This window comes from Theropithecus gelada, chromosome 19 (genome assembly GCF_003255815.1).
Source record: "Theropithecus gelada isolate Dixy chromosome 19, Tgel_1.0, whole genome shotgun sequence".
Lineage (NCBI taxonomy): Eukaryota > Metazoa > Chordata > Mammalia > Primates > Cercopithecidae > Theropithecus > Theropithecus gelada.
The window spans coordinates 10472461-10494079 of record NC_037687.1 but is presented as its reverse complement, the minus strand read 5'-3'; the positions used below and the strand labels follow the sequence as shown (position 1 = coordinate 10494079).

Sequence of the window (21619 nt, the reverse complement as noted above, 5' to 3'; positions counted from 1 at the left end):
CCCTCCAAGGTGGTTGGGGGGCCTGGGCCCCAGGAAGCAGGTGGCAGCTCTCACTCTAGGGGCATGCCCCACACACTGGGCACTGGCAGGTGGTTTCCAGCTATCCGCTGCTGCCACAGTGATGTGTTATGATTGGTGACAAGGGGAGATATTCCACTGCAGTGACGCTCAGACCGAGAGGGGGACCCAGACAGGCCACCTCCCCAAAAAGACACAGACACACTCTGTAAGTTACAATAAAAAAAAACCTTCCAAAAAGAAATCCTCCAATATCTTCCGGCCCCTCCCTCCCTCTCTCCCTCCCTCTCCCAATGCCAGGTCAGCCCAGTGTGATTCCCACAGAGGCCAGAGCATCGGTGGCCCAGGTGGGACAGAGGGTGGGATCCCCGTACATGGTGCCCATGAAGTCCCGCACGAAGTCCGGAAAGCGCTTCTCCACAATGCTGGTGCGGACGGCGCTCATGAGCTGCAGCTGCGGGGAGGGGCGGTCAGCGTGGGGCATATGCACCTAGGACACCCCACCCGCCCTGCCCCAGGCGCTGGCTCACCTGGTAGGCGATATTATGGACCGTGAGGTGGTGCAGTGCGGCCGTGTTGTCGCTGTGCAGCAGTGCGTGCAGGAAGGCGCGGCTGTGCCTGTCGAGCGGCAGGGGACAGCTCAGCACAGCCGGGCCCTGTCCCCTCCATGCCCTGCCCCAGCTCCCAGTACCATCCTGCCTACTTTTGGCACGTGGGGCAGGTGCACTCCGGGTTTATGGGGCCGAAGTCCTTCTCGAACACCTTCCTCCTCAACTGCAGGTTCCCAGTAGGCACCAGGGCAGAGCCAAAGCGCTGCGGAAGAGGAAGAGCGGGAAAGGGGGTCACCCAGGGCTTCATTCTCCCCATCCCCCCAACCCCTAACTTTGCCTCCCTAGTCCCCCACCCATCTCCCACCCTGACTTCCTTCTGCCAGAGCCTCACCGCTGTCCGTGTGGGGAAGACGCAGTCGAACATGTCACATCCAAGAGCCACGCAGACTACCAGATCAGTGGCATAGCTGGGGTTGCAGCCATGGCGGGAGGGGGCAAAGAACCTCAGGGGCTTCCCAGGACCCCTCCCAACCCTCACACTGCCCCAGACTGGGCCATATTCCCTCAGAATGGGACATATTCCCCAAGGGACAGCCATGTCTTCCTAGTCTCCTCAGATCAGAGCTGTGTCCGTTTCCCCCAAATGCCACCCCCCCAAGCAGGGCAGGGGGTCCCCAGGAATCCACTCCCCACAGGTAGGTCTCCGGCTCCCCTATCCACAACATACCCGACCCCCATCAGGTATCGGGGCTTATCCTTTGGCAGCCGAGAGGTGCTCAGCGCCACCATCCGCCAGAACTGCGACTTGCTCTCACCCCCACTCAGGCCCCCGATGGCGAAGCCAGGCACGTCCCGCTTGGTCATCTCTGAGGGTACAGGGTAAAGTGAGGGCTACAGAAAAGGAAATGTGCCTGGTCTACAATCCCAGAACAGACCCTGCCCAGACTTCCAGAGTCGCTCAGGGAGAGAGTCAGAGAAACAGACAGACAGAGAGACAGATAGAGGCAGAGGCAGAGACGGAGACGGAGAGGGAGATGGAGGAGAGGGTCCATCAGTCTGTCTGTCTGTCTAGGGGCTGGGACTGCTGCTGATCTCAGCTAACATTTATTGAGTGCCTGCTGTATGCAAGACCCTTTTCTTCAGTCCTCAGAAGAGGCACAGCCCACAGTCCCTCAGCTAAAACTGTTGGAAGCAGATGTGTTTCGGAATTCGGAATTTTCCGGATTTGAGAACAGTAAATGTCCCACATGCTGAGTAACAACAGCTGTCAGGTCAGGCACAGTGGCTCACACCTGTAATCTCAGCACTGTGGGAGGCCGAGGCAAGCAGATCACTTGAAGTCTGGTGTTCAAGACCAATCTGGCCAACATGGTGAAACCCTGCCTCTACTAAAAACACGAGAAGTAGCCAGGCATGGTGGTGCATGCCTGTGGTCCCAGTTACTCAGAAGGCTGAGGCAGGAGAATCGCTTGAACCTGGGAGGCGGAGGTTGCAGTGAGCCAAGATCTCGCCACTGCACTCCAGCCTGGGCAACAGAGCGAGATTCTGTCTCAAAAAAGAAAGAAAGAAAAAGGACCGGGTGCAGTGGCTCACGCCTGTAATCCCAGCACTTTGGGAGGCCAAAGCAGACAGATTAGAAGGTCAGGAGTTCGAAAGCAGGCTGACCAAGGTGGTGAAACCCTGTCTCTACTAAAAATATAAAAATTAGCTGGGCATGGCCGGGCACGGTGGCTCACGCCTGTAATCCCAGCACTTTGGGAGGCCGAGGAGGGCGGATCACAAGGTCAGGAGATCAAGACCGTTCTGGCTCACACGGTGAAACCCCATCTCTACTAAAAACACAAAAAATTAGCCAGGCATGGTCGCGGGCACCTGTAGTCCCAGCTACTCGGGAGGCTGAGGCAGGAGAATGGTGTGAACCCGGGAGGCGGAGCTCGCAGTGAGCCAAGATCGCGCCACTGCACTCCAGCCAGGGCGACAGAGCGAAACTCCGTCTCAAAAAAAAAATTAGTCCAGCGTGGTGATGGGTACCTGTAGTCCCAGCTACGCAGGAGACTGAGGCAGGATAATCGCTTGAACCCGGGAGGTGGAGGTTGCGGTGAGCTGACATCACCCCACTGCACTCCAGCCTGGGCGACAGAGCGAGACTCCATCTCAAAAACAAAACAAAACAACAACAAAAAAACACCCCCCAAAAACACCCAATAGCCTGTCATCAAACACTGTAATATTTGTGCAACAAGATATGTGAAGACTTGGTGGGGGAAGGGGAGTGAGAGCATTAGGACAAATACATAACACATGCAGGGCTTAAAACCTAGATGACGGGTTGATGTGTACAGGAAACCACCATGGCACATATACAGCTATGTAACAAACCTGCACGTTCTGTACATGTATTCCAGAACTTAAATTTGTTTTTTTGAGACAGAGTCTTGCTCTGTCGCCCAGGCTGGAGTGCAGTGGCCGGATCTCAGCTCACTGCAAGCTCTGCCTCCCAGGTTTACGCCATTCTCCTGCCTCAGCCTCCTGAGTAGCTGGGACTACAGGCTCCCGCCACCTTGCCCGGCTAGTTTTTTGTATTTTTTAGTAGAGACGGGGTTTCACCGTGTTAGCCAGGATGGTCTCGATCTCCTGACCTCGTGATCCGCCCGTCTCGGCCTCCCAAAGTGCTGGGATTACAGGCTTGAGCCACCGCGCCCGGCCTTTTTTTTTTTTTTTGAGATGGAGTTTTACTCTTGTTGCCCAGGCTGGAGTGCAGTGGCGCAATCTTGGCTCACTTCAACCTTCGCCTCCCGGATTCACGTGATTCTCCTGCCTCAGCCCCCTGAGTAGCTGGGATTACAGTCGCCTGCCACCATGCCCGGCTAATTTTCTGTATTTTTAATAGAGACAGGGTTCTGCCATGTTGGGCAGGTTGGTCTCGAACTTCTGACCTCAGGGGATCCGCCCACCTTGGCCTCCCAAAGTGCCGGGATTACAGGCATGAGCCACCACACCCGGCCAAAGTAAAATTTAAAAAATAAAAATAGGGCCGGGTGCGGTGGCTCAAGCCTGTAATCCCAGCACTTTGGGAGGCCGAGACGGGCGGATCACGAGGTCAGGAGATCGAGACCATCCTGGCTAACCCGGTGAAACCCCGTCTCTACTAAAAAATACAAAAAACTAGCCGGGCGAGGTGGCGGGCGCCTGTAGTCCCAGCTACTCTGGAGGCTGAGGCAGGAGAATGGCGTGAACCCGGGAGGCGGAGCTTGCAGTGAGCTGAGATCCGGCCACTGCACTCCAGCCTGGGTGACAGAGCGAGACTCCGTCTCAAAAAAAAAAATAAATAAATAAAAATAAAAATAAAAATAAAAATAGGCTGGGAGCGTGGCTCACGTCTGTAATCCTAGCACTTTGGGAGGCCACGGCGGGTGGATCATGAGGTCAGTAGTTAGAGACCAGTCTGGCCAACATGGTGAAACCCCGTCTCTACTAAAAATACAAAAATTAGCCAGGCATGGTGGTGGGTGCCTGTAATCCCAGCTACTCGGGAGGCTGAAGCAGGAGAATTGCTTGAAACCAGAAGGCAGAGGTTGCAGTGAGCCGAGATGGCGCCACTGCACTCCAGCCTAGACAACAAGAACGAAATTCCATCTTGAAAAGTAAAAAATAGGCCGGGTGCGGTGGCTCAAGCCTGTAATCCCAGCACTTTAGGAGGCTGAGATGGGCGGATCATGAGGTCAGGAGATCAAGATCATCCTGGCTAACACGGTGAAACCCTGTCCCTGCTAAAAAATACAAAAAACTGGCCGGGTGAGGTGATGTGCGCCTGTAGTCCCAGCTACTCGGGAGGCTGAGGCAGGAGAATGATGTGAACCCGGGAGGTAGAGCTCGCAGTGAGCTGAGATCCGGCCACTGCACTCCAGCCTGGGTGACAGAGCGAGAATCCGTCTCAAAAAAAAAAGGAAAAAATAAATAAAAATAAAAATATGTGAAGACTTATAACAACTGGGATAAAAAAATGAGAGATCCAGGTTAGCGATGAAATGAGTTGCAAATTTTTTAGGGCATTCTAAGTTTTTTCTTTTTTCTTTTTTTTTTTTTTTGAGACAGGGTCTCACTGTGTTGCCCAGACTGCAGTACAGTGGTGTCATCATAGCTCACTGCAGCCACCAACCTCTGGGCTCAAGTGATCCTCCCTCCTCAGCCTCCCAAGTATCTAGGATCACAGGCATGCACTCCCATGCTTGCGTGCTAATTTTCTTTTTTTCTTTTTTTTTTGAGATAGATTCTTGCTCTGTCGCCCAGGCTGGAGTGCAGTGACATGATCTCAGCTCACTGTAACCTCCACCTCCTGGGTTCAAGCTCTCAGCCTCCTGAGTAGCTAGGATTATAGGTACCCAGCACCATGCCTGGCGAATTTTTATATTTTTAGTAGAGACAGGGTTTCACCATGCTGGTCAGGCTGGTCTCGAACTCCTGGCCTCGTGATCTGCCTGCCTTGGCCTCAAAGTACTGGGATTACAGGCGTGAGCCAGCGCACCTGGCCCAATTCTCTTTTTTTAGAGACAGGATCTCGCTATGTCACCCAGACTGGTCTCAAACGCCTGGCCGTAAGCAATCCGCTTGCCATGGCCTCCTAAAGTGCTGGGATTCCAGTGTGAGCTATGGCACCAGGCCAATGTTCTGGATTTTTTTTTTTTTTTTTTGAGACGGAGTCTCGCTCTGCCACCCAGGCTGGAGTGCAGTGGCCAGATCTCGGCTCACTGCAAACTCCGCCTCCCGGGTTTATGCCATTCTCCTGCCTCAGCCTCCCGAGTAGCGGGGACTACAGGCGCCCGCCACCTCGCCCGGCTAGTTTTTTGTATTTTTTAGTAGAGACAGGGTTTCACCGTGTCAGCCAGGATGGTCTCGATCTCCTGACCTCGTGATCCGCCTGTCTCGGCCTCCCAAAGTGCTGGGATTACAGGCTTGAGCCACCGCGCCCGGCCTGTTCTGGATTTTAGACTTTCGCTCTGAGGACCTGGATGACAGAGAAGGGGCTGCAGAATTGTACTATTGTTCAACTTGCCTGAAACAAGAAGAAATTGGGGTCTGCAGGGCTTAAACCACTAGTCCAAGGCCACATATGCCAAAGGCTGGACTCAAACCTGGGTCTGGCCTCCAGGCCAGACTGCACTCCAGCTCACTGCACTCCAGCATGAGCAACAGAGTAAGACCCTGTCTCAAAAATAAATAAATAGGACGGGCACGGTGGCTCACGCCTGTAATCCCAGCACTTTGGGAAGCCAAGGTGGGTGGATCACAAGGTCCGGAGTTTGAGACCAGCCTGGCCAATATGGTGAAACCCCGTCTCTACTAAAAATACAAAAACTAGCCGGGCGAGGTGGCGGGCGCCTGTAGTCCCAGCTACTCAGGAGGCTAGGGCAGGAGAATAGCTTAAACCCGGGAGGCGGAGGTTGCAGTGAGCCGAGATCGCGCCACTGCACTCCAGCCTGGGCGACGGTGGAAGACTCCATCTTAAAAAAAAAAAAAAGGAAAATAAATAAATAAATAAATAGGCTGGGCGAGGTAGCTCATGACTATAATCCCAGCACTTTGGGAGGCCGAGGAGGGTGGATCACCTGAGACTCCATCTCAAAAATAAAACAAAAACAAACAAACAAAAAAACCAGAAGACTATTAACTACTGGAATCACGGCCATTCTCTCAATACATTCTACTGCACGTGGCCTGAGAGCCTTCGCTTCAGCTATTTTTTCTAGCACAGTGCCCTTCCACCCATTAGCCATCCAGTTCCACCATGTGCCAAGCCCATGTGGGGACCTCCTCGATGGCCAAGCCCTGGGTCTGCCAGCGCACGGCTCTACCTTCAAGGCAGGTGGCCCGGAGATCTGCGTCCAGCCCACCCTGGATAATGGCGAAGAGGTTCTGCTTGTCCGGCTGCTGATGGGCTGCAATGCACCGGTCCAGCCAGCGGATTGACCTGCAACAGGGCCCCAGTCACAAGCCCCAGGGGCCTGGTGAGGGGGTAGGAGACAAGGCTACAGGGACCAGGATCCCCTCCCCCCACACATCGCCCACATGCACACAGCATGTACACACCTGTACATGGCCTCCTCCACACGTGGCCCAGTCACGGTGCTGCTGACCACGTCATCCAGCTGCATGATGATGTCCGAGCCTGATGGTGAGATGGGGGCAACATCACTGGGAAAGCCCGCAGTGCTTGGGGAAAGCCTCCTATCACATGGGTTCAAGTTGGACTTCCCCAAGAGCATCCCCCCATTCCCCGTCTTGCTAACTCCCACGTGGCTTTCCCAGTCTGTTCATACAACAGCCAGAAGGAGCTTTACAAAATGTGCCTTTGTTCCTGTCTCTCCCCAGCTTACAATCCTATCCTGTTACACAAAATAAAATCCTAAAATGTACAAAGGGATTCCTTGCTATGTGGCGTGCCACAGCAAGACCAGGAAACCAAACTTCCATCAGCAGGGCTCTGCTGGCTGGGCGCGGTGACTAGGCCTATAATTCCAGCACTTGGGACACCGAGGCAGGCAGACTATCTGAGGTCAGCAGTTCAAGACCAGCCTGGCCAACATGGTGAAACCCCATCTCTCCTAAAAACACAAAAATTAGCCAGGTGTGATGGTACGTGCCTGTAGTCCCAGGGCTTGGAAGGCAGAGACAGAAGAATCGCATGAATCTGGGAGACGGAGGTTGTAGTGACCCAAGACTGTGCCACTACACTTCAGCCTGGATGACAGATCAAGGCTGTGTCAAAAAAAAAAAAAAAAAAAAAGATTAAAAAAAAAAGCCGGGTGCAGTGGCTCACGCCTGTCATCCCAGCACTTTGGAAGGCTGACCCAGGTGGATCATTTGAGGTCAGGAGTTCGAGACCAGCCTGGCCAACGTGGTGAAACCCCATCTCTACCAAAAATACAAAAATTAGCAGGACGTGGTGGTATATGCCTGTAATCCCAGGTACTCAAGAGGCTGAGGCAGGATAATCGCTTGAACCCAGGAGGCGGAGGTTGCAGTGAGCTGAAATCACACCACTGTACTCCAGCCTGGGCAACAGAGCGAGACGCAGTCTCAAAAAGAAAAATAAAATAAAGTGCTAAGATTATAGGCATGAGTCACTGCGCACAGCATAGTGGTTTAGTGACATAAAATGAAACCTGATGACCTATAATCCACACACTTTGGAAGGCCCAGGCAGAAGGATCACTTGAGCCCAGGAGTTCGAGACCGGCCTGGGCAACACAGAGAGACCCTATCTCCATTATTAAGAAAATAAACAGGCCGGGCGCGGTGGCTCAAGCCTGTAATCCCAGCACTTTGGGAGGCCGAGACGGGTGGATCACGAGGTCAGGAGATCGAGACCATCCTGGCAAACACGGTGAAACCCCATCTCTACTAAAACTACAAAAAACTAGCCGGGCGAGGTGGCGGGCGCCTGTAGTCCCAGCTACTCGGGAGGCTGAGGCAGGAGAATGGCGTAAACCCGGGAGGGGGAGCTTGCAGTGAGCTGAGATCCGGCCACTGCATCCAGCCCGGGCGACACGGCGAGACTCCGTCTCAAAAAAAAAAAAAAAAAAAGAAAATAAACAGGCCAGGCACAGTGGCTCAAGCCTGTAATCCCAGCACTTTGGGAGGCCAAGACGGGCGGATCACGAGGTCAGGAGATCAAGACCATCCTGGCTAACACGGTGAAACCCCGTCTCTACTAAAAAATACAAAAAACTAGCAGGGCAAGGTGGCAGGCGCCTATAGTCCCAGCTACTCGGGAGGCTGAGGCAGGAGAATGGCGTGAATCCGGGAGGCGGAGCTTGCAGTGAGCCGAGATCCGGCCACTGCACTCCAGCCTGGGTGACGGAGCGAGACTCCATCTCAAAAAAAAGAAAAAAAAAGAAAAGAAACAGATGAAACAAATTAAAATAAAAAAGAACAGGCCAGGCGTGGTGGCTCGCGCCTGTAATCCCAGCGCTTTGGGAGGCCAAGGCGGGCCAATCACTTGAGATCAGGAGTTCGAGACCACCCTGGCCAACATGGTAAAACTCTGTCTCTATGACAAACGCAAAAATTAGCCGGACATGGTGGCGTGCACCTGAAGTCCCAGCTACTCAGGAGGCTGAGGCAGGAGAATTGCTTGAACCTGGGAAGCAGAGGTTGCAATGAGCCGAGATCACGCCACAGTACTCTAGTCTGGGTGACAGCAAGATTCGGTCTCAAAAAAGAAAAAAAGGGGCCAGGCACGGTGGCTCACACCTGTAATTCCAGCACTTTGGGAGGCCAAGGACCAGCCTGGCCAACATGGTGAAACCCCATCTCTACTAAAAATATAAAAACTAGCCGGGTGTGGTGGTGGGCGCCTGTAATCCCAGCTACTCAGGAGGCTGAGGCAGGAGAATTGCTTGAACCCAGAAGACAAAGGCTGCAGCCAACACAGTGCCACTGCACTCCGGCCTTGGCAAAAGAGACTCTGTCTCAAAAAAAAAAAGAAACAAGAAAAAATGGGCGGGGCGTGGCGGCTCATGCCTGTAATCCCAGCACTTTGAGAGGCCGAGGTGGGTGGATCACGAGGTCAGCAGATCGAGACCATCCTGGCAAACATGGTGAAACCCCGTCTCTACTAAAAATACAAAAAAAATTAGCCGGGTGTGGTGGCGGGCACCTGTAGTCCCAGCTACTCGGGAGGCTGAGGCAGGAGAATGGCGTGAACCCAGAAGGCGGAGCTTACAGTTAGCTGAAATGGTGCCACTGCACTCCAGCCTGGGCAACAGAGCAAGACGCCATCTCAAAAAAAAAAAAAAAGAAAGAAAGAAAAAATGGGGGCCGGGTGTGTTGGCTCACGCCTGTAATCCCAGCACTTTGGGAGGCCGAGGCAGGCAGATAGCTTGAGGTCAGGATTGAGACCAGCCTGGCCAACATGGTGAAACCCTGTCTCTACTAAAAATACAAAAAACTAGCTGGGTGTGGTGGCGTGCACCTGTAATCCCAGCTACTTAGGGGGCTGAGGAGAATTGCTTGAGGCCAGGAGGCAGAGGTTGCAGTGACCTGAGATTGTGCCACTGTACTCTAGCCAGGGTGACAGAGTGACACTCTGTCTTAAAATAATAAATAAAAAGGCCGGGCGCGGTGGCTCACGCCTGTAATCCCAGCACTTTGGGAGGCCGAGGCGGGCAGATCACAAGGTCAGGAGATCGAGACCACGGTGAAACCCCGTCTCTACTAAAAATACAAAAAATTAGCCGGGCGCGGTTGTGGGCGCCTGTAGTCCCAGCTACTCGGGAGGCTGAGCCAGGAGAATGGCCGGAACCCGGGAGGCGGAGCTTGCAGTGAGCCGAGATCGCGACACTGCACTCCAGCCTGGGCGACAGCGGGAGACTCCGTCTCCAAAAAACAAAAAAATAAATAAATAAAATAATAATAATTAATAAAAATAAATAAACATAAAAAAATAAACTTACAGGCCAGGCACGGTGGCTCACGCCTGTAATCCCAGCACTTTGGGGGGCCAAGATGGGTAGATCACTTGAGGTCAGGAGTTTGTAACCAGCCTGGTCAACATGGTGAAACCCCATCTCTACAGAAAATACAAAAATTAGCTGGGTGTGGTAGCGGGCACTTGTAATCCCAGCTACTTGGGAGGCTAAGGCAGGAGAATTACTTGAACCAGGAGGCAGCTGTTGCAGTGAGTCGTGATTGCACCTAGGCCTCCCAAAGTGCTGGGATTACAGGCAAGAGCCACTGCACCCAGTCCGGGGCTTCTTTTCTAATAGGGGCTTTTGTTATAGGGGCGTCAGTCATGAATCTAAGAAGAAAAAATATTTCTTCCTCCCTACAGCATCAATTTATTAGAATGATGAGGGGAAGAGAGGTGTTGACCCTATGTTGCCGTGGTTCTTTACAAGGTTGAGAAAATGTTAACCGTCTTTATCAAGAAATGGGGATACTGGGCCGGGTGTAGTGGCTCACATCTATAATCCCAGAACTCTGGGAGGCTGAAGCAGGTGAATCACCTGAGGTTAGGAGTTTGAGACCAGCCTGGCCAACATAGTGAAACCCCGTCTCTACGAAAAATACAAAAACTAGCTGGGCATAGTGGCAAGCAGTTGTAATTCCAGCTACTCAGCAGGCTGAGGCAGGAGAATCACTCAAACCCAGGAGGTGGGGGTTGCAGTGAGCAGAGATCACACCATTGCACTCCAGCCTGTGTGACTCTGTCTCAAAAAAAAAAAAAAGGCCAGGCGTGGTGGCTCACGCCTGTAATCCCAGCACTTTGGGAGGCCGAGGCAGGTGGATCACCTGAGCTCAGGAGTTCGAGACTAGCCTGACCAACATGGAGAAACCCCATCTCTACTAAAAATACAAAATTAGCCGAGCGTTGTGGCGCACGCCTGTAATCCCAGCTATTTGGGAGGTTGAGTCAGGAGAATCGCTTGAACCTGGGAGGCAGAGGTTGCGGTGAGCCGAGATCGCACCACTGTACTCCAGCCTGGGCAACAAGAGCGAAACTCCTCCTCAAAAAAAAAAAAAAAGGAAGGATATTGAGGATATGGGAGGAGCCTAATGCCTCCCCAATCCTCTTGTTGCCACCATTATTTCAACAGGTATTTGTACAATTAATTTGTTTTTTTAATTTATTTTTTTGGTAGAGACAGGGTCTCCCTGTATTGCCCAAGCTGGTCTCCAACTCCCGGCCTCCAGTGATCTTCCCACCTCAGTTTCCCAAATTGCTGGGATTACAGGCATGAGCTTCTACATCCGGTCTTAATTTGCTGAGAGAAAAATTGCAATAATAATACTTAAGCTACTACATGGCTGGCATGGAGATTTACGACATCATCTCATATGTACTTGTCAACAATTCTACCAAAGACCTGCTACTATTTACCCCCGCTTTGAGTTGGTTCAACTGAAGCTCAGCGAGGAGTGACCTGCTCAAAGCCACACAACACCTAAAGAACAGGCCCTGTGTCACCTTCACCCCCTGACAGACAGGGTAAGGGGGCGGCTCCCCAGGGTCCTCTCACCCAGCGCGTTCTGGATCTGCACGGATTTCTCCGGGCTCAGCAGGGTCTCACTGCCGTCGTAGGGAGAGCGGAAGCGGACGCCCTCCTCCGTCACCTCGGACAGAGACACCAGTGACACCATCTGGAAACCGCCGCTGTCCTAAGGGAAACCCCACCGCAAGGCTGTCAGGGGGTGGAGATGGGGGACCCCTCACTCCAGAGAAGCGCCGTAGGACGCCGGCTCTCTCCTCAGCTCACCGTTAGCAGATTATGTGGCCAATTCATGAAGCCGTGGAGACCGTTGGCTTTCTGGATCAGTTCGGGTCCCTGGGTTGATAGAAGAAAGTGTCAGGTTAGGAGTGACAGCGTCCCTGGGGGCCCTTCTTGAGAGACAGAGCTGGCCACCTTTAGTCCCCGCTGCTCTTTCACGCCCAGCACAAGGCCTGGTCATGGGGGGGCGCTCAATACGGCTGGTCGATTGACTTTGGGAGGAGTGTCCGGGCCTGGAGGACGCTCCATGGCTCCCCACGCCTCGCCGCCTCCCCGCGCGGGCAGAGCCCACCCACCGGCCTTAGACCCAGATGGTAGGTATTGCCCAGGCAGATGCGGCAACCCAGAGCGTCCAGCTGCTCTGTCGTGATGCCCTTCATGGTGGCCTGCGTGCCCACTGGCATGAACACAGGAGTTGCCACTGTCCCATGAGGCAGCCGCAGCTCGCCTGCCCGGGCCCTGGAGCGGCTGCATTCGGCCACCAGCCGCATGATCCGTGGGGCCGACTCCAGGGAAGCCTGGGTGGCTACTCCCGCCATCTTGACTGTCGGGACCACGTGGGCCATACCACACAGTGGGCGGCGCCATGTTGGCTGCTGTCACGTGACAGCGCGACCCCGTTCTGGAGCCCGGGAAAGCGTCGGGGGACCATGGCAACGGATTTGAACCCCTGGTCCTGGCTGGGCGCCCACTTAACTCCTACCCGCAACACGCTAAAGCGAAGAATCAAAATTGCGCTGGGAACGAATCCCATCCCTAGCACTTTCGAGCTACAATCAGAGAATCTCTTAGCCATAATTTTCTCTTGCATAAAATGTGGCGAATTACAGCATCTCGGCATAAAGACGTTTTAAGGATTGAATAAAGATGATGTATAGATCTTTACACAGTGCTTGGCCCAGGCTGCAGTGAGTTATTCGTGGCGCTTTTGTTGCATCTTGTTCATTGCTTTGTACCAAGAGATTAGTACAGGACCTAGCACATATTAAAGGTTCAGTTAGCATTAGTTTATTCAATAAAAGAAGGAGGCTGGGTGCAGTGGCTCACGCCTGTAATCCCATCAATTTGGGAGGCCAAGGCGGTAAATCAGTTGAGCCCAGAGCTTCGGGACCAGCCTGGGCAAAATAATGAGACTTCGTCTCTACCAACGAAACAAACAAAAAATTTAGCCCGGCACGCTGGCGCCCTCTGTAGTCTCAGCTACTTGGGAGGCTGAAGCGAAAAGATCACTTGAACCCAGGAGACAGATGAGGCCGTGAGCTGTGATCATGCCAGTGCACTACAGCCTGGGCGACACAGTGAGACCTCCTCTCAAAAAATATAAAAATTAAATAAGGAATCCCAGATTTATAGAAGAGGCTAAGGCTCAGAACCTGGCCACAATTATTATTTCATTCATTCAGTGTATACCTATATATACATACCCGACTAGCGCCAGACTCTATGCAGCAAGGGGAGGAAGGGTCGCAGATTTATTGACTGGTGGTTGTGTTCCATTTATAATAATAATAAATAAAGCCGGGCACAGTGGTTTTCTCCAATAATCCCAGCATTTTGGGAGGCTGAGGAGGGTGGGTCACTTAAGGCAAGGAGTTTGAGACCAGCCTGGGAAACATAAGAGACCCCGTCTCTACAAAAGTAACAAAATACTAGACCAGTGTAGTGATGTGAGCCTGTAGTCCCAGCTACTTGGGAGGCTGAGACAGGAAGATCACTTAGGCCTGGAAGGTTGAGGCTCATGAGGCTGCAGGGAGCTGTAATCTTGCCACTGCACTCCAGCTTGGGTGACGGAGTGAGACTTTGTCTCAAAAACAAAACAAAACAAAACATAATATATAACTATATAACCCCCGGCAGGGGCAGTGGCTCAAATCTGCATTACCAGCACTTTGAGAGGCCAAGGCAGGAAGTGCACTTAAGGCCAGGAGATTGAGACCAGCTTGAGTAATATAGCGAGACCCCATCCATACAAAAAATTTAAAAATTGGCTGGGTGCAGTGGCTCACGCCTGTAATCCCAGCACTTTGGTAGGCCAAAGCAGGCAGATCATGAGGTTAGGAGTTCGAGACCAGCCTGGCCAGCAGGGTGAAACTCTGTCTCTACTAAAAAAACAAAAATTGGTTGGGTGAGATGGCGAGTGCCTGTAATCCCAGCTACTCGGGAGGCTGAGATAGGAGAATCACTTGAACCGGAGAGGCCGAGGTTGCAGTGAGCTGAGATTGCACCACTGCACTCCAGCCTAGGTGACAGAGCAAGATTCTGTCTTGAAAAAAAAAAAAATAAAAAATTAACCAGGTGTGGCTGGGTGCAGTGGCTCTCGCCTGTAATCCCAGCACTTTGGAAGGCCAAGGGGGGCAGATCATGAGGTCAGGAGATCAAGAGCATCCTGGCTAACACTGTGAAACCCTGTCTCTACTTAAAAATACAAAAAATTAGCCGGGCGTGGTGGTGGGAGCCTGTAGCCCCAGCTATTTGGGAGGCTGAGGCAGGAGAATGGCATGAACCCCGGAGGTGGAGCTTGCAGTGAGCGGAGATCGCGCCACTGCACTCCAGCCTGGGTGACAGAGTGAGACTCCGTCTAAAAAAAAAAAAAAAAAAAAAATTAACCGGGTGTGGCTGGGTGCGGTAGCTCACACCTGTAATTCCAGCACTTTGGAGGGCTGAGGCGGGCGGATCACCTGAGGTTGGGAGTTCAAGACCAGCCTGACCAACATGGAGAAACCCTGTCTCTAGTAAAAATACAAAATTAGCCGGGCATGGTGGCACATGCCTGTAATCCCAGCTACTCAGAAGGCTGAGGTAGGAGAATTGCTTGAACCCAGGAGGCAGAGGTTGCAGTGGGCCACTATCACGCCATTGCACTCCAGTCTGGGTAACAAGAGCAAAACTCCATCTAAAAAAAAAAAAAAAAAAAATTAAAAATATTAACAGAGTATGGGCCAGGCACTCACACCTGTAATCCCAACACTTTGGGAGGCCAAGGTGGGTGGATCACTCGAGGTCAGGCGTTCAAGTCCAGCCTGGCCGATATGGTGAAACCTCCCCTTCACTAAAAAAATTAAAAAATTAGCCAGGCGCGGTGGCTCAAGCCTGTAATCCCAGCACTTTGGGAGGCTGAGACGGGCGGATCACGAGGTCAGGAGATCGAGCCCATCCTGGCTAACACGGTGAAACCCCGTCTCTATACAATACAAAAAACTAGCCGGGCGAGGTGGCGGTGACTGTAGTCCCAGCTACTTGGGAGGCTGAGGCCAGAGAATGGTGTAAACCCGGGAGGCGGAGCTTGCAGTGAGCTGAGATCCGGCCACTGCACTCCAGCCTGGGCGACAAAGCAAGACTCCGTTTCAAAAATATAAATAAATAAATAAATAATTAAAAAAATTAAAAAATTAGCCAGACATGGGGGTGCATGCCTGTAGTCCCAGCTACTCGAGAGGCTGAGACAGGCGAATCGCTTGAACCCGGGAGGCAGAGTTGAGTTGAGATCGCGCCACTGCACTCCAGCCTCAGGCAACAGAGCGAGACTTCATCTCAAAAATCAAAAACAAAAGCAAAAAAAAACCAAAAACATTAACATGGTGTGGTGGCATGCCCCTGTAGTCTCAGCTACTCGAGAAGCTGAGACAGGAGGATCACTTGAGAAGAAGAGTTGGAGGCTGCAGTGAGCTATGATCGGGCTACTGTACACCAGGCTGGGCAACAGAGTGAGACTCAAACCCTAAAAAAAGATAATAATAATATACAATATTATACAGTAATTGTTATCATTACAACTGGATCTGATATCTATCCTGGCCAGCAGAGAGCGCTATTGTACCAGAAGACGTCCTTTCAATTGTCAAACTGGGTTACTCTGGCAAAGAGGGTGTCTCCGAGAGCCTCAAGCCTCCTATCCTGTAAGAAAGGCTAAGGATGCCAGTTGCCCAGAGGGTGGGGCATCCTTAGTAAGGCCACACCTGGAAAACACCCCTGACCACCAGCAAGGCAACCTCAGGGCCTTTGCACCTGCTTTTGTCTACAACACTCATCCTTTCTTTACTTTTTCTTTTCTTTTTCTTTTTTTTGAGACAGAGTCTCACTCTGTTGCTCAGGATACAGTGTAGTGGCACAGTCTCAGCTCACTGCAACCTCCACCTCCCGCGTTCAAGTGGTTCTCCTACCTCAGCCTCCCACGCAGCTGGGATTACAGGTGCCTGCTGCCATGCCTGGCTAATTTTTTTTTTTTTTTTTTTTTTTTTGAGACGGAGTCTCGCTCTGCCGCCTAGGCTGGAGTGCAGTGGCACGATCTCAGCTCACTGAAAGCTCTGCCTCCCAGGTTCATGCCATTCTCTGGCCTCAGCCTCCCAAGGAGATGGGACTACAGGCGCCCGCCACCACGCCCTGCTAACTTTTTGTATTTTTAGTAGAGATGGGGTTTCACCGTGTCAGCCAGGATGGTCTTGATCGCCTGACCTCGTGATCTGCCCGCCTTGGCCTCCCAAAGTGCTGGGATTACAGGCGTGAGCCACCGCACCCAGCCTTTTTTTTTTTTTTTTTTTTTTGAGATGGAGTCTTTATCTGGTTGGCATGCAGTGGCACCATCTCGGCTCACTGCAACCTCTGCCTCCTCAGCTCAAGGAGTCTCATGCCTCAGCCACCTGAGTAGCTGGGATTACAGGCAGGCATACATGCCACTATGCCTGGCTAATTTTTGTTTTATGTATTTTTTTTCTTTATAAAAAGGGGGTTGTGCCATGTTGGCCAGGCTGGTCTTGAACTCCTGCCCTCAACTTCCAAAGCGCTGGGATTTAAAATATACTTTTAAGGCAAGGCATGGTGGCTCACACCTGTAATCCCAGGACTTTGGGAGGTCGAGACGGATGGATCACAAGCTCAGGAGTTCGAGACCAGCCTGGCCAATATAGTGAAACCCCGTCTACTAAAAAAATACAAAAGGCCGGGCACGGTGGCTCATGCCTGTAATCCCACGGCTTTGGGAGGCCAAGGCAGGTGGATTACGAGGTCAGAAGATCGAGACCATCCTGGCTAACACGGTGAAACCCCATCTCTACTAAAAGTACAAAAAATTAGCCAGGTGTGGTGGCGGGCGCCTGTAGTCCCAGCTACTCGGGAGGCTGNCTTTTTTTTTTTTTTTTTTTTTTGAGATGGAGTTTTGCTCTTGTTGCCCAGGCTGGAGTGCAATAGCGCGATCTCGGCTCACTACAACCTCTGCCTCCCAGGTTCAAGTGATTCTCCTGCCTCAGCCTCCTGAGTAGCTGGGATTACAGGCATGTGCCACCACACTCAGCTAATTTTTTTGTATTTTTAGTAGAGACAGGGTGTCTCCATATTGGCCAGGCTGATCTTGAACTCCTGACCTCAGGTGATCCACCCGCCTTGGCCTCCCAAAGTGCTGGGATTACAGGTGTGAGCCACCACGTCCGGCTATTTCTTGTTTTTAGTACAGATGAGGTTTCACCATGATGGCCAGGCTGGTCTTGAACTCCTGACCTCAACTGCTGGGATACAGGTGTGAGCCACCGTGCCCAGCTAATATTTTTATTTTTCAAAAACGTTTACCAGGCGCAGTGACTCATGCCTGTAATCCCAGCACTTTGGGAGGCCAAGGTGGGTGGATCATATGACCCCAGGAGTTAGAAACCAGCCTGGGCAACATGGCAAAAAAAAAAAAAAAAAAAAAATTTAAAAAGTTACCCATAATTCCAGCTACTTGGGAGACTGAGGCAGGAAGATTGCAACAGCGCCTGGCCAATATGTGTTTAAATCTGCTTCTTGCCAAGCCTTCTATCTCATTCTGATGCCCACTCAAGTTTCAGAACCACTGTTTTTCACTCTTGGCTGCACATGGAATTACCTGTGGAGTTTTTTTTGTTTTTGTTTTTGTTTTTTGAGACAGAGTTTCGCTCTTGTTGCCCAGGCTAGAGTGCAATAACGTGATCTTGCCCCAGGTTCAAGCGATTCTCCTGACTCAGCCTCCCTAGTAGCTGGGACTACAGACAAGGGCCACCACGCCCGGCTAATTTTGTATTTTTAGAGTATTAGTAGAGACGGAGTTTCTCCATGTTGGTCAGGCTGGTCTCAAACTCCTGACCTCAGGTGATCCACCCGCCTCGGCCTCCCAAAGTGCTGGGATTACAGGCGTGAGCCACTGCACCTGGCCGATCATCTCTTTAAAAAAGAAAGAAAAAAAAAAAAAATCTATGGGGATGACTCAGTCATCAGTTTTCTTTTGTGTTTTGTTTCAAGCCTCAAGGAATTTCTGTGTGCAGCCAATGTTGCCGCTCTGTGGTTTAGGTTTCAAAAACTGCATTTCATTATCTTATCCAATGTGAGCCTCTTTCCTTTCTGGGTGAACTTCTCTTGGAGCTCTGACCTGCTTGCCATTCTTGGTTATCGGAAGCTTCCGGAATGTTGGAGGGAATCCTCTGCATTTTAGAATGCAATCACCATGATTGGATGAATGGCTGATTGGATTAAGGGTTGCCTGGATTTGCTGTTCTGAAGCTAGTATAACCCCTGCTTTTCTTGGCCACCTAACACCTGACCCCCATCATACTCCCCTGCATTGAGAGAATGTCGTGTCTGTTAAGGCTAAGTCTGCCTTTCCATAGAAGTTATAATTGACAGTTACTTTCCCAGCCTGCCCTGCCGCCAGGCTGCACAAGCTCAGGTTCTGTCATTCACAATTTGGATCAAAAGCCAGTGGTAAGTAGAAACAGGCCCTTGGGCTAGAAAACACTAGGGACAGGGATTGGAGGCAGCTACATCCATGCTACAGAGATTCATGAAAATAAGAACAGTTTATCTCAAAACTGAAGCTACACTCAGGAAATTTATAGGTGGTTGCACATCTGGTGTCCAGCCACAGTAATCCTTGTGGCATCAACTACACTCTCTGTACTTAGTCATTGTGACAGAGGCTTCTTCACTGGGCTATGTCTGGGGTGGGCGTTGGGGTACCATCACTGGCTGTGTAGCCCCCAATGCTGGTTCTCTGCCCTTCCTGGAGATCACGGTGCCCCCTGACATTCTTTATTACACACTTTTCAAGCATAGACAAACGTACAGAGAATTGCATAGTTATCACCTTGTAACCAATGACCCGGCTTCAACAATAATCAACAAGAGGCTTAATCCACCCACTTAAAAATATATATATTCTAGTCCGCATGCAGTGGTTCACGCCTATAATTCCAGCACTTTGGGAGGCTGAGGCAGGTGGATTGCCTGAGCCCAAGAATTGGAGACCACCCTGGGCAACACGGCGAAAACCCCGTCTGTACTAAAAATAAAAAATTATACGGGCGCAGTGCTGCACACATGTAATCCCAGCTACTCGGGAGGCTGAGGCAGGAGGATAGCTTGAGCCCGGGAGGTGGAGGCTGCAGTGAACTATGATCGCACCACTGCACTCCAGCCTGGGCGACAGAGCAAGACCCTGTCTCGAAAACACTAAAAATAAAATTATATACATACATACATATATAGAGAGGTCAATGTGTTCAGTAGGACAGGATAGTCAGGGCTGGGCTCACTGAGAAGGTGGGATTTAAGGCCTGAAAGTAGGATGGAGGAGTCATGCCGAATCGGAGAGAGCATTCCAGGTCTTGGGAAAAGTTAACAGCAAAGGCCTGGAGGTGGGAATGTGTCTGGATTGTCAGCTGTGCAGCACAGAGGTCAGTGTGGTTGGAGGCGAGCAGATGAGGGTGTGGAGGTGAGGGCACAAAATCGTGGGATGCCTCGGGTTTCCCTCTGAGCTGGATGAGACAGTAGGGCTTTGTCAGTCAGCGTGGAAGGAAGTGGGTTCTAACTATCACCAACAGATAAACTGGGGATAGGGCGCAGCGGAGGCTTAGTGGCCCCTGTTGGGAGAGCTGGGGGCGCCGTGAGCCTGCAGCTAGAGGCGGTGCTTGGTGTGCGGCTTCAGCACGGTGGACAGCGCCATAGGCGTTGCCTGGAGACCAGGAAAGCGGCCGATCAGGGGGCGGAGCCTGCGTAAACGTCCTATGAGAAGCGGCGCGCTCCACGCAGTGGCACACTCTGTGAGGGCGGGGCCGGCGAGTGCGGCCAATTAGAAGAGTTTGTTGCCGGGCGTGGTGGCTCTTGTCTGTAATCCCAGCTACTCAGGAGGCTGAGGCGGGGGAATTGTTTGAACCAGGCAGTCGGAGGTTGCACTGAGTGAGCGGAGATGGCGCCACTGCACTCCAGCCTGGGCGACAAAAGGAGACTCCGTCTCCAAAAAAAAGGTTGTTGACAACCCCAGGACGAAGAGAATTTATACACAGGGCGGGGCCTGCGAAATCCCATCTGGAGTCGGAGCTTGTTAATTGCGCAAGGAAGGAAGGAAGGCGCGGTGGGCACCCGGAGCCTAGGGACCAGCGGGAAGTTTGGAAGCGGTGGTTTGCAGCTGCTGGGCCTGGGGCGGTTTCCGTGCTCTTCACATGGAGGCTTGCGCAGCATCCCAGGTGCGTGACCGGGGCTGTCAGATCCCCAACCTTGCCTTCTCTGGGATCGCCCGCGACTGCTCAGGGGAGCCCCCAAATAGGGGACTATGTGGTTGGCCTTAGGGAGCGGGTGCTGAGGTCCTGGGTCCAGAATACGGACTTCTGAGCACTGACTGAGGAATACAGAACATTTGGGAGAGGGGAGTTAGGGGTTTTGCTGAATGAAATAAGGGTCCTTGGAGCTCTGAGTTTGGGTGGTCATTTCGGTAACCTGGAGGATTTCTCCAGTTTATTCATCGGACGTGTGTGAACTGTCCTTCTGTGACATTGCCACCCACCTACTGCCCCGTTGCCAAGCAAGATGACCTTAGGCGTCAGATCTTTTGAGAAGACAAACGCACTGGCCCAAGAGTTGGGAGTTCACGGACTTCTTGGTTACTCCGTGGAGAATGATCGTCTCCCTGAGAATGAGATGGGCCCCTTTTCTTTGACATACCGTTTTTAACCCTCGAGTCTGGGAGCGCTTCCCTTATCAAAACCAGTGTACTCGGCCGCAAAAATCACTGTAAACCTCAGCTCTGATGTTCCAGAACTCAAGCCTCTTGTGGTCTCCAGGGCCCCTATTCTCACCTCTCCCACACACCCACTCAGCTAAGCAACCAAAACAACTGTACTGAGGCGCAGTGGCTCACAACTGTTAATTCTAACACTTTGTGAGGCCGAAGAGAGGAAGCTTTGAGGCAGGAATTGGACACCAACCTGAGACCCTGAATCTATGAAGAAAAACATTAGCCAGGCAGTGTGGCCTGTAGTCCTAGATACTCAGGAGGATGAGTGAGCCATGATGGCACTACTGCACACCAGACCAAGACCCTGTCTAAAAAATACTGTTTCAGCTGGGTGCGGTGGCTCACGCCTGTAATCCCAGCACTTGGGGAGGCTGAGGCAGGCGAATCACAAGGTCAGGAGTTCAAGACCAGCCTGGCCAACATGGTGAAACCCTGTCTCTACTAAAAATCCAAAAATTAGCCAAGTGTAGTGGCAGGTGCCTGTAATCTCACTCAACTACTCGGGAGGCTGCGGCTGAATAGCTTGAACCTGGGATGCTGAGGTTGCAGTAAGCTGAGATCACTCCACTGCACTCCAGCCTGGGCAATAGAGCCAGACTCCGCCTCAAAAAAAAAAAAAAAAAGTTTCGTTGGCCAGGCACAGTGTGGCTCACGCCTGTAATCTCAGCACTTTGGGAGGCCAAGGCGGGTGGATCATGAGGTCAGGAGATCGAGACCATCCTGGCTAACACGGTGAAACCCCGTCTCTACTAAAAAAAAATACAAAA

The 21619-nt window shown here is 51.9% G+C and overlaps 1 protein-coding gene across 1 annotated transcript; it reads right to left on the bottom strand.

Annotated features, from left to right (window-relative positions):
• Window positions 1-225: 225 nt before the first annotated feature.
• On the bottom strand, window positions 226-12397 carry QTRT1 (queuine tRNA-ribosyltransferase catalytic subunit 1). Its single transcript, XM_025366083.1, has 10 exons — window positions 12136-12397; window positions 11828-11896; window positions 11591-11729; window positions 6657-6735; window positions 6422-6537; window positions 1297-1435; window positions 961-1036; window positions 722-831; window positions 549-636; window positions 226-472 (listed from the first exon to the last, which is right to left on the bottom strand). Exons 1-10 carry the CDS (start codon window positions 12376-12378, stop codon window positions 320-322), a joined length of 1212 nt encoding a protein of 403 aa, XP_025221868.1. The 5' UTR covers window positions 12379-12397; the 3' UTR covers window positions 226-319.
• Between the last annotated feature and the right edge of the window lie 9222 nt (window positions 12398-21619).